The sequence below is a fragment of the Phyllobates terribilis genome, unplaced genomic scaffold, assembly GCF_046119375.1.
Source record: "Phyllobates terribilis strain yellow unplaced genomic scaffold, ASM4611937v1 Scaffold_2__4_contigs__length_985480577, whole genome shotgun sequence".
NCBI classification, from domain to species: domain Eukaryota; kingdom Metazoa; phylum Chordata; class Amphibia; order Anura; family Dendrobatidae; genus Phyllobates; species Phyllobates terribilis.
The window spans coordinates 796,619,506-796,635,048 of record NW_027362762.1 but is presented as its reverse complement, the minus strand read 5'-3'; the positions used below and the strand labels follow the sequence as shown (position 1 = coordinate 796,635,048).

Sequence of the window (15,543 nt, the reverse complement as noted above, 5' to 3'; positions counted from 1 at the left end):
CTTGAAGTCCTGATGTGAGTTGGGGATCTACAAGCTTTACTACAAAAAGATGCCCGATTACAATCCATATTTCCAGACCCCCCACTTCTGTGTTTTAGGCAGCCCACAAATCTAAGAAGCATCATTGTCAGAAGCTCCCTGTCATCTCCACTAGGTACAGGAACCTTTCCCTGAAACCAGAAAAAGTGTAAAACCTGTCCATTTATAATGACCACGGACAAGATAAAGATCCCCAACTTACATCAGGAATACAAGATCCCAGGTACTTTCAGCTGCATCACATCTAATGTAGTGTACTTAATTATATGTACCAAATGTGTAGCTGGGGGTCTGGGAAGATAGGGCAAAAACTTAGAACAAGGTTGAATTCTCATAGCCACACAATATTTGAAAAATGAATATATTTACCTGTGGCCAAGCATTTTTGCATTCCTGATCACAGCATCATGGACATGAAGATACTGGTATTAAAAGGTAACTTCAAATCTCAGAGAGACAGAAAAAATTGGGAATACAAACTTATAACAACCTTTGACACACTCAGTGCAGGAATGAATGTGTCTCATGGATTTATGTCTTCTATATCAACTAAGGAATGTGCTCCTCAGAACATTTGGGGGCATCACAACCCTGGACCAAACCTCAATCACAGGACAATAAAACTTTCACACTCTTTTATCTATGAACTGCTCCAATTTTTACGGCCACAACTCTTTCTTCCTCCTCCCATACTAATAGTTCTCCTTCACATCACTTCTCTCATCTATTGCATTATTCTTGTGCCCTGTTGTGCATAAATATGTGACTCTTCAGATTTTGTGTTATTCTATGCCTGATGAAGAGACCTGAGTAGTCTCGAAAGCTTGCAATTTGTTACCATCTTTTCAGTTAGCCATTAAAAGATATCAACCTCTGAGGGCTCTGAAATCTTCATGACATTCACAGTCACCCCACCTCAGTCTAATGTAGATGGTTTAGATGAGTTGGACACAGAGTGAAGGTAAAGCAGTCAACAAGTGTTCAGCACCTCTGGGAATTCCTTCAGGACTGTTGTAAAAGCCATTCCAAGTGATGACTTGATGATGATGCTTGAGAGAATACCAATTGTTTCCAAAGCTGTCATCAGAGTAAAGGGGGGTGTACTTTGAAGAATCTTGAGTTTTAACACATTTTCTGGTTAATGTTGCAGCTCGGTGGCTCAGTGGTTACACTGTTGCTTTGTACAGTATATGAACAATCTATTGGGCAGTTGCTGTAAGAATGACGGTGTTTTGGTGAATACATTTTACCTCTATCTACAGCTGTCTGTCTTTTCGTTCTGCTAACCTTCAAGCATAAGGACATCCGCCAACTCCGTGAGACTGCATGCCACGCAGCAGTATTTGTTATATTAAACAGCCTAATTTTCCTGCATTTATATGAAAAGCTGATAAATGGCTTAGACGCTGTCTGATGAATCTGCTGGTAATGTTCCAATTTGTAAAATAAATCAGTCACTGCTACTAGTTGCTCATGAAACATTCATGAATTTCCATATCATTAAAGAAAACAAAGAGAGGACTAATTCTACTTTGAGATTGATAAACCTGGAGAGTACCCAGCCAACATCTTCCCTGCATGGCTGCTGGCTGCTATTCCAAACCCATAATTCATCTCACAGCTTGAATTTCCTCCTTCTGCCAGTGGAAAAACATTCATTCACTTGTCCGGAGAACATAAAAAAAAGTGGAAAGTTTTCAATTCAGCTACTGTATAGCGGATAGCTGTGAAGGGTTAATTACGAGGCAGAAAAATGGCATCCCATTTGGCAGTGCCTTTTCACCATCATGTATAGTTTAAAATAAAAGAGGGCTAATTACATCAGTCACAAATGATTATAGACATCCAGAATAATAAAAGTGATGCTGTTTAGTTAATTACTATTGGCAGAATTGTTGTTGGTGTTGTTTTCTGTCCTTCCGTCTAGCGCTCAGTAATGCGGCTTGAAATGGAATATTTCATATTTTAACATGCGGCTCTTTGGAGACCATACAAAACCTCATTGGAAGAAGTCCGTGCGCTGCTTGGTCTGGCTGCTGTTTTGAAAGCTAATCTCATCTAGCTGTCAGAGAAACTGTCAGCTGTGTTTATCTTGGTAAGCAGGCCGAATAATCAGACTCAATCAGGCTTTCCAGCATGCACAGTATCTGAGTGGGTGCACAGATGTGAATATACAAATAACAGGGCTCTTGTGGTAGATTCATTCTATGCCCAAGCAGTCAATGAGAGCTTCAAGTCTAGCCATTTGGACACAATGACCATTAGCGTGACCTGTTAATTGGATGGGGTTGTTTTGTATCAGCTGTGCCGGTAAATACAACTTGGAATCGCTTGCATACATAGAGTCCAATGATCAAGTGGCTGCAAGATCAGGCAGATGTCCAATTTCTCGCTTTCTTATTTTTTTCTGGTAATTTTCCTGCTGACGTTTCATTCATCTTCAATTTGTTCAACTTTGAAAACATCATATTTTGTGCTCTAATGCATCTAAATATAAAATAAAGAAAGTAAAATTTCAGTTATTAGACAAAAGCATGACTGTCATCAAGGGCCTATGCAGGATTAAGTGAACCTCTTATGTAAAAAAAAAATGCTATTAACCTGAAGATATGGGGTTAATCGTTCCAAAGTTGCCCGGCCCCTGCACTAAAAGCTCGGTTCCCGGAAAGAAAAGAACTTTATCCCTCCCGGCAGTCTCCGGCTTTCAGTCATAGAGGCAAGGCCGGAGCCGCTTCAGTGCACAGTAAGAGGCAGCTGTAACCGCACCCCGGAACTGACTTACATACGGCTCTGTACTGGATCCCTGCTGAGCCGGCTGTCAGTCAGTGCGAGGTGTGCTTACAGCCGCTGCTCACTGTGTGTTGAACAGTGACTTATCACAGATATTGTATTGAGCCTGTGCACTCGGGATTACATATTTTTGCCTTATTTCTTGCATTATTATATACTATTTTTCATATTTAGTGTACCAGCTGGCTCTTTAGACAGTGGTGTTCTCCCACTTTTTTTAATGGTGTTTTACTTGTTTGTCGGTTTGTCATTTTGTGTATATGTGTCAAGAATTATTTGTACTCAATAAATTGATATATTTTTATAGATCATTACTGTTATTGATAATTATTTGGTTACTCTTGATATTTTGAGTGATCACTGCTAGTTTGCATCTCCTCTTTCTTTGTTGTTTTCATACTTGCTATTCAATGAGATGCTGCAGGTAGATCCCGATTATCAGATGGTGCCCTCCTCATTTCTGGTGGTTGAACAGTGACTGAAGTCGCGCCTCTATGACTGAAAGCCGGAGGCTGCCAGAAGGAATAAAGTTAATTTCCTCTCGATAGCCATGCTTTCAGGGCAGCGGCCGCATAGCTTTAGATCACTATTAACCTGCAGATTAACCCCATATCTGCAGGTTAATAGCGTTTTTTGACATGACTGCTCCCTTTACAAAGGGCTTTACAAGCATCAATGTGAACAGATAGTACATGAATAAGTTTACTAAAAAGCACATAAAATGAACACATATACACACTGACACATAAATGCATAGGATTACATTTAGGATTACACACACGCATAAATTTACACAAACATATATACACTGACACATATACACAATTTTGTACATGTACAGAAACACACTGACGCATATACAGGCACGCTCACATATACACACTGTGCACATACAGTCACACCCATATACAAACTGTGATACATACACACACAAGTGTAGCACCCTGAGGATTCGGCTGCTACAGGGGTATTGCACCTCAACCCAGAGGTGTGATATTCCACTCCCGGGTAAGGATGGAGTGTGGAACTGAGCTAGTAGGCTGCATGCACTACACACATCCCATTTCCGGGGAACAGACCGATGGTACTCCCACTAGAGAAATGTGCAGGTACGACAGTGTCTGTTCCTGGCTGGAGTGGGAGGGGGGTGGAACATCCCAGTAGTGTAGGGGCAGATAGGGGGAGCAGTCTGGGTAGTGCTAGGAGCTCATTGGGTGCTGGTCACCTGAGCTCACACAGAGGGAGTATATAAGGTGGGAACCATCTTAGATCAGGGTCAGTCAGTCAGTCAGTCTGTCAGAGTGTAACCTGAGAAGCAGAGCAGAGGAGAAGAGAGAGAGACCCAGAGGCGCAGAGGGGACCCCAAGAGCCCATAAGAGAGCTAATAGGGTGAAGGGTCGGCAACAGGGTACCGGATCCCAAGCTGGCAGAGGCTACAGCACACCTTAGCCAGGAACCGGAGGTCGTGGGCAGGATCTGCCACGATCACCCACTAAATCCACCCGGAAGGCAGACCAAGAATAGGGTCAGGGAGCCCAGAGGAGGCTTGACCAACAAGAGGCCCGAGGGAGCCGGACTTAGGTGGATCCCTGGTGGGAACGGCCAGAAGAAGGGAGAGACAGAAAGGAGCTCAGGACCACACTCCGGAGTTGCCTGGGAGTTGACCGAGTCCAGGACCTGGTGGACGCAGCACGGCTTGGGTGGTCACTGATGTACACAGTGACCCGAGCAACACCAGTAAGTAAAACCCTGGAACTGCATTTTATGCCTCTGAGTCTCCTTGCTGCACCTTCACAACCACCATCCTCCACGGCTGACCCCCTGAGGCTATACCCCTCCCGTTGGGGGTTATACTACCTAAGCTTTACTCACATCATCAGCCTCAGTGGACTCTGCTGCAGCGGCGGCCGTATTGACCGCAAATCAACGGGTGGCGTAGTCGACACAAAAGAACATCTAGTAACATCATAAAGACTGCCACACACTGAGCTTGACACCCTGGGCACGGACCGGGTCACAGCCACTCGGAGACTACAACCCCCATCTGATCCGGCTCCGGGTATCCCTAACAACACTGGCCCAGGGGGCGCGTCACAAGCATATACACACTGTCACATTTAGATCGCTTCTCTGCTGGATTTCTCATACATTGGTGGGTGGACACCACAGGATGGGATGGGAAGAGACTGGAGGTGTAAGTTTCCCCCTCTTTCCTCTCCAGTTTGATTGATGTGTGTATGCATTGCTTTCTGCCATCTGCAAGTGATAGGTGAATGGTGAATATTTTCCATGCAATGTTCTCCAGCAGATAGCAGACGGCCTGATTGTAAATGTACATGAGCCAGGGGACTGAGGACACAATGGAGACCCCCCAGTGATCATACCTTAAAGGGAACCTGAGTCGATTCATGCTGTCCAAACCACAGGCATCATGAATCAGAGCTTGGCTTTTGCAGCCCGGGATGTTTTTCTCTGAAGCACTCCAGAGCTTCAGAGAAAACATAATTTGAAGATCCAGCAGAGGACTGTAAGGAGGGGTCTGGCTAGCCCTGCATCGGCCCCAGCCGACTTCTCCCCGCATTGCTGCAGTCCACTCCCTATGTACAGACATGGAGGAGATCTGTCCGTCAACTAGAGAGCTGCAGGGAGAACCCGGCCAGAGGTAGCACCAGACTCGTCTTTGCCGATGGTCCTTGGCTGGATCTTTAATTTATGTTTTATCAGAGAATAACACTGCAGTCGTGTAGCCATGCTGTGATTCATGCTGCCTGTGATTTTGGCAGCAAGAATTGATTGACATGTTTCCTGTCCCCAAACTGCACTTTACTCACCCACCCCAGGTCCAGCGCTGAAAAAATGCCACTGCTCCCAGTGTCTATTATTGTCTGCAGTCTGGTATCAGCATCACGTCGATAGTGCTGTAGCCAATAACAGAGTTTAGTGACTCTACTCAAATTCATGGTAAGAGCTGCTCAGAGCAGCTGAGCTCACCGATTGGCTGCCCTGCTGTCAAATGTGCCAACAATGCTGCAGACAATAACAGACACTGGGAGCAACAGAGTAGACACATTGCTGGACCTGGGGAAGGTGAGAAAAGCAAAATTTTGTTTTTAGTAAAACAAACTGCAGCTAGGGTACAAGGGTTTTCCGAACCCATAAAACCCCTTTAACAACCTATCCTGTGGTTAATTATTTGTTGTGTGATAACCCCTGAAACAGAATGAAGCGTATTTCACAACATCTAGAGTGCTACAGGTTGCCGATCACTGATGTTAATGTATAAAGTCCTATACATATCTATTACACTGTATTGTCACACACATTTAACTGCTTCAGAGCAAAAGATAAAATTAGCATGTACAGATTAGCAGATGTTTCAGCATAAGTACAACAGTTCCAGGGTAAAGGAGGGTTGTCTCAGTTGCCAGGGGGAGTTTACAGAGGGAGGGCATACGGAAACCAGGAGTGATTACCTACATGCACAGGCTTGTAGGCGGTGTGGCAGTGGCCTGGCAGAAATATTACTTTACCTGGCAGGAGTTTCACTTATGATCATCCACAAAGTTCCGGACAAGGAAGTTGTTTCTGCTTTAATAAACTGAAAACAGATGAAACCTAAAGCCCAATTCACTAAACTAAGCTTAATGCTGCCACACAGTTACCACACACAAGGGTTATCATGTAGGACAAGAATAACATATGAGCAGTGCATTCACGATCCATACCTCACCAACACTCAACATTCAGGCCAAAAAGAGAGAGCACAGTATTTATTTCTGCATTTCTTGGGGGAAAAATCTGTCATAACGGAGAACATCTTGATGTTCTGTAGGTTGAAAGTGGGGACAATGCGCACATCGGGTGATAATGTTTCAGAAAGAGAAAACTTAGAGTGGACTCGTGATTTAGGTTGTGATGGGCACAACTCCCTGAAAGGCATATAAAAAGTCTGCACCCCATGTTCAGATGGATTGATGTTCTTCAGCAACAGGATTGGAGTGTATAGGTGTATCCACGGATATGGTGCTGCACTGCTGGAAACAGAGGAATCTCCCCATAGGATTGCTGTGCACCAGTAGACGTGTAGTTTATTGATTGACGCCTTTCGGCGCTGTCTCAGCTCCTTTCTCAAGTCAAAAACACATCACTTGAGAAAGGAGCTCTAAAACACATTGACCAAAAAACAGCATATCTATTTGTGTACGTACCACAATCCTCTGTGGAGATTCCTGTTTCCAGCAGCGTACCACCATATCCATGGATATTCCTATATGCTCCATAACGGAGAACATGGCATCCCTTCAAATGACTTGGGAGTGTCCTAAGACTCGTTACAGTATGTTCTCGGAGCCTGCATGTAAATTAAGTGCATTAATTGATTACCTGAAGCCAAAAAGTCAATAATGAAGATTGCATATGGCTCTAGAATAGTGTAAAAAATGTGCTGTCTTTTCCTCAAAAGTCCAGTAATTCCCTTTCAGACCTGTCAAAGTCTATTGTGTGTGACAAACGTTACATCTCATAGGTCAATTGTACATAGTGGTCTTCCATTCTTCGTCCTCAGATTACCATGATTACATCAGCCCGTTCCTGAGCTGTTCCCTTTCCTCTCCCACATTAGTAAATGGTTCCAGTGTATACGCCCGCCATACATCCTGGACATATGACTTACATGCATGACATATACTTGTATGCCTCACCCATTGATTCCCATCGAATAAGAATATATTTAGAACATTTTTGGCAGATAGTGTATTGAAATTCAGACTTGACTACAGTTTGGAATTGAGATTTTAGACTTTAAGGCTAAGTTCCCATGATGAGTTGTTGGTACGTTTTGATGTTGCAGATTTCCATCAGCATTTCTACACCAATTATCTAAACTAGGTAACTTGCGTTTTTGAGGATGTTTTTTTTTTACATGTACTTTTATCTCGTTTTTATGCTATGGTTTTTGTCTCCTTTTGGTATGTAAATAAAGCTGCTTTACTTTTGGTACTTCCTGTTATTTGGCTTATAATAAAACTTTATTGATACTGTCATGTGTGAATTCCATGTGTTTTTGGTGTGTTCCTGCTTCAGGGATGCAATAAAAATGCATGTGCATTTTTTACCTGTGGATTTTCCTCATTTGAGAAATCCCATCCACTGTGTTCTTTGTGCATCAAAAATACACAGCGTCAAAAGTGCACCAAACACTCATCGTGGGAACTTAGCATAAAGGGAGCATGTCATCTGGTTTTCCTGTCTTTTAATACATTCCTAACGAGTCCACTATATTCCCAGGTCTCCAACGCTGCACTTTAATGTGCACCCAAGCGGTCTGATGGGTGTATCTGGATCGTGCTTAGCATTGCTTCTTTACTGTGAGTCTGCTCCTCCTCTTGTGAATGACAAGGATGACGTCTCCTACGTCATCCACATCCTGCAAAGCCTTGTGCATGTGCCGGTGCTCTCCTGTCTCTGTACATCAATCATAGGTGAATGGGTGGTGTTACAGGGCCGAGAGGGGGCGCCCGAGCACGGTCCACGGACGCCCATCTGACTGCTATGTGCACATCAGAATGCAGTGCTGGACAACTTCAATGCTTATTTTTTAAGGTATTTAAAAGGTTGGAGTATGTAGATGTAGTGGAAACATCTTTTATAGGAAAAACCTGATGACACGGTCACTTTCCGTGTAAAATAGTGTTCGGAGGTGGACATAGGCTGAAAAAGGCCCTCAGTTTTTTTAGTTATGTATTAGTTTGCATGTTAGATCCACATACTTTAGCAGCTAATTTCAAGGGCAAAGGAAATAAAAAGCACAAGCATAATTTTAAACCCATCCTCTAGTATTTATGTTGATGGTTGAATGGACTTTCAAAGTTACAAATTCTTATTTTTTTCTTTCCGGCAGACAATGGGGAAAAAAATTCCACCAACTATGACATCGCAGGAATCTCTGAAGATGGAAGCAGAAAGCAAATCAAAGAGTAAGATTTCTTCTGTGCTCTGTTATTGCAGTTTTAGTATTTCAATACTTCTATCATGTCTTATGATATAGAATGTCATATCTGATATTGTACCTGTGCTTCTTTACAGTGCCCCCATATACCGCACCATACGTGCCACACAGTGACCCCTTGGTGATCTAGTGTCAGAAAATCCTAATACATTTCCCTCTCCCACTTTTTCCAGAAGCGCCATACAGTCTTCTATAGTGCCATAATGTCGTAATGAGTTTCCCAGAAGTGCCATTCATTGCCCCCATAGTACCATACAGCCTTAAAAGGGATTTCAAATATTTTTTCAAAAAATGTGACAGTCTCAAGAAAAATGGCATGAAAAAACAAAAACTAAGCTATGCTTAACTATTTTATCCAGTGGACCCCATAGGTCTCTGCTTACTTCCTACAGCTAGGATTTGCCGTCCATGAGCACCTTACCACTCAACCATTCACTGGTCTCATGTGCCATACATTATTAATGAGATTAATGATTGGCTGCAGTGGTCATGTACACATAGGACATCATTTTTTTTAGAAATAACCAGAGACCACAGAACCGCAGCACCAGAGCTTGTGAAGGTACAACTGCATTTTCTTGAGACTCATTTTCTTAAATAAGCGGAGCACCCCATTGATAGGTCTTTCAGCTCCGCACCAGGCCTGGCTTGCTAGGTTTGCAGCCTCTTACAGTCTGGTTATGGAGGTGACATGCTTCTGGGAATTTGTTAATTTCCATATCTACAAATGACTGCCCATCGTAATCCAGGAGCCATATTGCCTCTATACCTGTAAATGCTCTAGTCTGACAAATAGGCTTCATCAGCGATAAAACCACCGAGACAGAAAACCACCACGACAGTGCAATGTATAGCCAAGGCACATTAAGTTAACCATACCCGGTTATCAGATTGTACATGCTTTATTGTACCAGAAATCCTCAAGGCAATGACTTTCCGTCTTAGAAAGGGCACTCATCCACAACAAATAGCTGATTGAAGAATGTTTATCTGTGGCATCAGCCCAGATACACATTCACTGCAGGCGCACAATCTTTACAGCCAAGCACAGACTTGGCATGGAGGGGGCCGGGATTGTAGGGAAATATATAGAGAGTGGTTGGGTGTAAAATAACCATCACTTCCTATGCAATCATTTTTCATTCTATTATTCACTCTGCTTTTTGTTAATGTCATTCCTTCCACTTTTTGCAGACGTTTTGGTTCTTTAAGTTTCTCTTGGTATCTACATTTTTTCTCCCTTGTTTAAAAGTATCTGATGTCACATTATAATCTCCTTCAGAATGATGAAGCACGTAGTCCTATGTGCTAAGTATAAGCAAGGGGCAAAGCTGGAAAAAAGAAGGATCGCAGCACCCACTCTACCTTTAGGAAGTGGCTATTGTATTCTATAGCATTTTTAGCAAGGAACTGCTTGACATTCTCAGAACTGTCCATTATTTGAACTAAAATAATTTCACTAAAAGCTTAACACCCAGACGTTAGTGTTGGCATCAGCTTCTATTCTAGAGGAGGACGTCACACTTGGCAAGTCCACACTCTTATTATACCGTGAGACCGGAAGGAGCTCCACCCGATTCTGCCTATAAATGCCCTTCCCTTTCAAGCTTTTCTGGTCCAGTGTGAAGATTCTGCCTCCTGCTCTACGCTCCTATACCTCATTGTATTTTAGGTTGCGTCGTCCAAGTAATTTCTGTTCATTTCATAAAACAGACTTTCAGTCCTATTTATAGCATTTTATGGCATATGGTTTCATCAACCAATAAAGCCACTAGTATATGCCTGCCACATGGTCATAAAAATTGGCAAATCTTCAATAAAGTCAATTAGAAGCCATGACAACATTTTTCAGGTCTAGGAGAGTCCTTTTTCTCCTTGTGGAGACTGCCAGCTGGCATAGGGAGACTTTTAAGCTAGGGACTTCTTCTTGGGGAAAAAAGTATACAAATTAATTTTACTCCAGATAAGCTGCAGTACGCAAGAATGACTGCTACATATTGTATGGAGCTGTGGTGTCCTGGCAGCTGCGGACCCTGCTAACAGCTGATCAGTGGGGGAGCCAGGTGTCAGACCCCCACTAATCTGATATTGATTACCTACCCTAAGGATAGGACATTAATATTAAAGTCCTGGGCAACCTCCCTTATGTGTAAAAGACCCCACATATATTAAACTAACGTCGGCCAAGCCCCCTGATATCAATGGGTTCAATCAACCCTCTAATGTTCATGGGGCCCTCGACTCTTACTTGACACATGATGTTGGGGGAGATAGCAATCCAGAATGTCTGATTTTGGACTGCAAATGTTTTTTGTTCCCTAAGAGAAAAGCTACTGCAAGAGATTTCTGGCAGCAACTTTCTCATAGAGAATACAGGAACGCACAGCAGAGTGATGGCACCTGTGTATGGGAGAGTCAGACGAGATAGCTGCCAGCTGACTGATTGCACAAACCAACATTCGGCCTACAGATATCTAAAATCGATGGGTGGTTTAACTCTGTTAGCTAAAGCTGGCATAGACATTAGAATTTTATAAGCTGATTGAACTAATATTAAAACAAACCAGGTATCTAATACTTATGGGATTGACCGACAATCTTCTGAGTCTACCATCTAGAGAAACACAGGATATATCCTTCCTTTGTTGATCCTTATGTCCCCCTGGATTTAAGAAGCAATATTCATGTCTGTCATTTGAATATCTTTCCTCTAATAAAATACATGGAGCTTAAGACAAACCAAAAATTGCTTGTAAAGGGACATCTATTGGCAAAATGATCCATAATCTATGGTCAGAATAACAGATGATTCTAGAGATTGGTGGGAGCCTGGCCTTCAAGCTCCCACTGATCGCTAGGCCCCCTCACAATAAAATGACATTGTTCCCATATATCCTTGTAGTTTCCTTGTGCATCCAAGTGCAGTCCTTCATGCATAATGGCCAATATTTATTTAATTAGCTGTTATTGTACTCAACCAATCTATAGTACAGATGCACATCCTGGCCACCTCCAAACTGTAATGCCATAAACCCCCCTCATCATTAGATAAGCAGAAGCGCTCATTACCAGCCCCATACATGCCCCAATATGTCATCAGTCATTACATCAAGCCATATGATACAAACTTCTCTTAATATAACCAATTGTTGCAAAGGTGTAAAGATAATCATATTTGAACTACTAGAACAGGGATGTCAAGCTCAAATACACAGAGGGACAAAATTAAAACGATGAACCTTTTCATTTGGAAAAAAACATAAAGGGGTTGTCCCACCAACAAAGTACATTTTAATTAATAGGTCTTAGAATAAAATATTGGAATAACATACTATGTTATGTAAGAGCAGTAAAAAGCATGTGGTCCAATGGCCTAATTTAAATACCATATGTAATAAAGGATAAAAACTGGAATAATACAGATAATAAAGTATGGTGCCAGCAAAAGCGCCCACAAACACAGAACGACACCCCCACAGTGAATTCCTCCACAGTACCCCCCACACGCATTGTATGATGACCCTACTGTACCCCCCTTCCTCAATTCCCTCAGCAAAGTATGCTGACACTATCACAGTATGATTCTCCAACTGTAATCCCCACACAGCCCTCCATGCAGTATAATGGCCACAAAAAGTCCTCCATACAGTATAACAGGACCCTGCATTGCCTTCCATACAGTATAATGGCCCCATATAGTGCTCCATACAGCATAACGGGGCCCTGCATTGCCTTCCATAAATTATAATGTCCCCGCCTAGTTCTCCATACAGTATAATGGCCCCACATATTCCTCCATACAGTATAATGGCCCCACATAGGGCTCCATACAGTATAATGGTGGCCCCACATAGTGCTCCATTCAGTATAATGGCCTCAAAAAGTGCTCCATACAGTATAATGGCCCCACATAATGTTCTATATAATATAATGGCCCCAAAAAGTGCTCCGTACAGTATGATGGCCCCACATAGTGCTCCATTCAGCATAATGGCCACAAAAAAAGTGCACAATACAGTATATTGGCCCCACAAAATGTTAGATACAGTATAATGGCCCCACATAGTTCTACATAAAGTATAATGGCCCCACAGTGCTCCATACAGTATACTAGCCCCACATAGTTCTCCATAAAATACAATGGCCACACATAAAAATAAATAAATACTCACCTCTCCCAGTTCCCCCGCTGCTCGGTCTCTTCATGGTGTCTTCTGATCTTCTGCACAGCACAGCGAGTGTGTAATGACGTCATCGTACCAGCTGAGCTGAGACGTCAGATGCAGAGAAGAAATGATGGGAGAGCGAGCGTCAGCTGATGCTCCTTTCTCCTTCGTTGCTTTAACTGTATTGGCATCGCGGGCCAAATATATTTACCCTGCGGGTCAGATTTGGCCCATGGCCATAGTTTGACCTATGTGTACTAGAAATAGGCTAAAAGAGTTACATTTTCTCATCTTTGCTGATATATTTACTCAGTTCTTCAGTTATTGGGGCCCAAAGTTAAGGTGGCTTCACACATAAGATGAAAGTAGTTTGATGATTGAACGACCATGAATGATGGTTAGGCAGATGTGGCCATACATATTTTCGTCCATATTGGCATTTACGGTTCAGTATGGCTATGTATGTTCAAAATGAAGAACTGACGAATTAAGAATATTCTTTCAGAAACAGTTTCCTAAAGGAAGTTCATGTGTTCAGTGAAATATCTTTTCTCTAACTTCATCTAACACAACCAACTTAACTTCAGACATTGATGGATCGTTATTAAGTTTTACCCAATGAACGATTGTTTTGCTTCAAATCATTAATTTCCATCAATTAAAGTCTAATGCTTAATGTTGATGCTGTACCAGACATACTGTACCTATGTCACCAATCTCTAAGTATCGTGGTGTGAGTCCTATTATCACCCTGACTGTGAATTTCTTCCACATGTTCATAAAACTACTTTAAAACAAATCTGTCCACCAGATTTCACAATACAAACTGTGGACGTTATTTAATTATATTTTTTTTAGACCTGTTGTGGCTGGTGTATTTTTGTGATAAACCATGTCCAAATGGCTGTATAACCCTTTATGAAAGTTTAACCAAATCTCCACCCACATGCTGCTGTAACCTCACACTGCTCAGTACAAGCTGCTGCTGTCAGTCAGGCTGGCTGGGAGGGTGAGCTGTGAGATTGAATACACTTGGACTCATGAGTTATTTTGTTATAAAGCTGGACTCATAAAATGCTCTTCTTAGTATCAGGATTATACACCAGCCTCATTAGGTCTAAGAAATGTATTTAACAATTTATTCAGATTGTATTGTGAAATTTGGTGACAGACCTGCGCCTACAGGGAGGGGGGGGGAGTGACTTTTCTGCATGTAGAACAAAAAGGTCAAGTAATTCAACTAAATCTGTTCAGTCCTTATATCCCATACATAATTTTCAGGGGAAACTTCGGAGGACTTGATACACATTATGTAGTTGGCTAAACATGGTGGTTTGGCTATATTTTACCTAATATATATACAGTACAGACCAAAAGTTTGGACACACCTTCTCATTTAAAGATTTTTCTGTATTTTCATGACTATGAAAATTGTACATTCACACTGAAGGCATCAAAACTATGAATTAACACATGTGGAATTATATACTTAACAAAAAAGTGTGAAAAAACTGAAAATATGTCTTATCTTCTAGGTTCTTCAAAGTAGCCACCTTTTGCTTTGATGACTGCTTTGCACACTCTTGGCATTCTCATGATGAGCTTCAAGAGGTAGTCACCAGAAATGGTCTTCCAACAATCTTGAAGGAGTTCCCAGAGATGCTTAGCACTTGTTGGCCCTTTTTCCTTCACTCTGCGGTCCAGCTCACCCCAAACAATCTTGATTGGGTTCAGGTCTGGTGACTGTGGAGGCCAGGTTACCCCATCACTCTCTTTCTTGGTCAAATAGCCCTTACACAGCCTGGAGGTGTGTTTGGGGTCATTGTCAATAAATGATGGTCCAACTAAACGCAAACCGGATGGAATAGCATGCCGCTGCAAGATGCTGTGGTAGCCAGGCGGGCTCAGTATGCCTTCAATTTTGAATAAATCCCCAACAGTGTCACCAGCAAAGCACCCCCACACCTTCACACCTCCTCCTCCATGCTTCACGGTGGGAACCAGGCATGTAGAGTCCATCCGTTCACCTTTTCTGCGTCGGTGGTTGGAACCAAATATCTCAAATTTGGACTCATCAGACCAAAGCACAGATTTCCACTGGTCTAATGTCCATTCCTTGTGTTCTTTAGCCCAAACAAGTCTCTTCTGCTTGTTGCCTGTCCGTAGCAGTGGTTTCCTAGCAGCTATTTTACCATGAAGGCCTGCTGCACAAAGTCTCCTCTTAACAGTTGTTGAAGAGATGTGTCTGCTGCTAGAACTCTGTGTGGCATTGACCTGGTCTCTAATCTGAGCTGCTGTTAACCTGCAATTTCTGAGGCTGGTGACTCGGATAAACTTATCCTCAGAAGCAGAGGTGACTCTTGGTCTTCCTTTCCTGGGGCGGTCCTCATGTGAGCCAGTTTCTTTGTAGCGCTTGATGGTTTTTGCAACTGCACTTGGGGACACATTCAAAGTTTGCCCAATTTTTTGGATTGACTGACCTTCATTTCTTAGAGTAATGATAGCCACTCATTTTTCTTTACTTAGCTGTTTTTTTCTTGC

At 42.5% G+C, this 15,543-nt stretch overlaps 1 protein-coding gene across 5 annotated transcripts in view; it reads left to right on the top strand.

The window, feature by feature from the left end:
- SH3KBP1 (SH3 domain containing kinase binding protein 1) overlaps window positions 1-15,543 on the top strand; it is a 464,745-nt gene that overhangs the window by 369,608 nt on the left and 79,594 nt on the right. For all 5 annotated transcript variants that reach the window (XM_073667463.1, XM_073667464.1, XM_073667465.1 and 2 more), the window contains one exon: window positions 8,729-8,804. In XM_073667463.1, coding sequence (XP_073523564.1) covers window positions 8,729-8,804 — 76 coding nt within the window. The remainder of the gene's footprint in view (window positions 1-8,728; window positions 8,805-15,543) is intronic.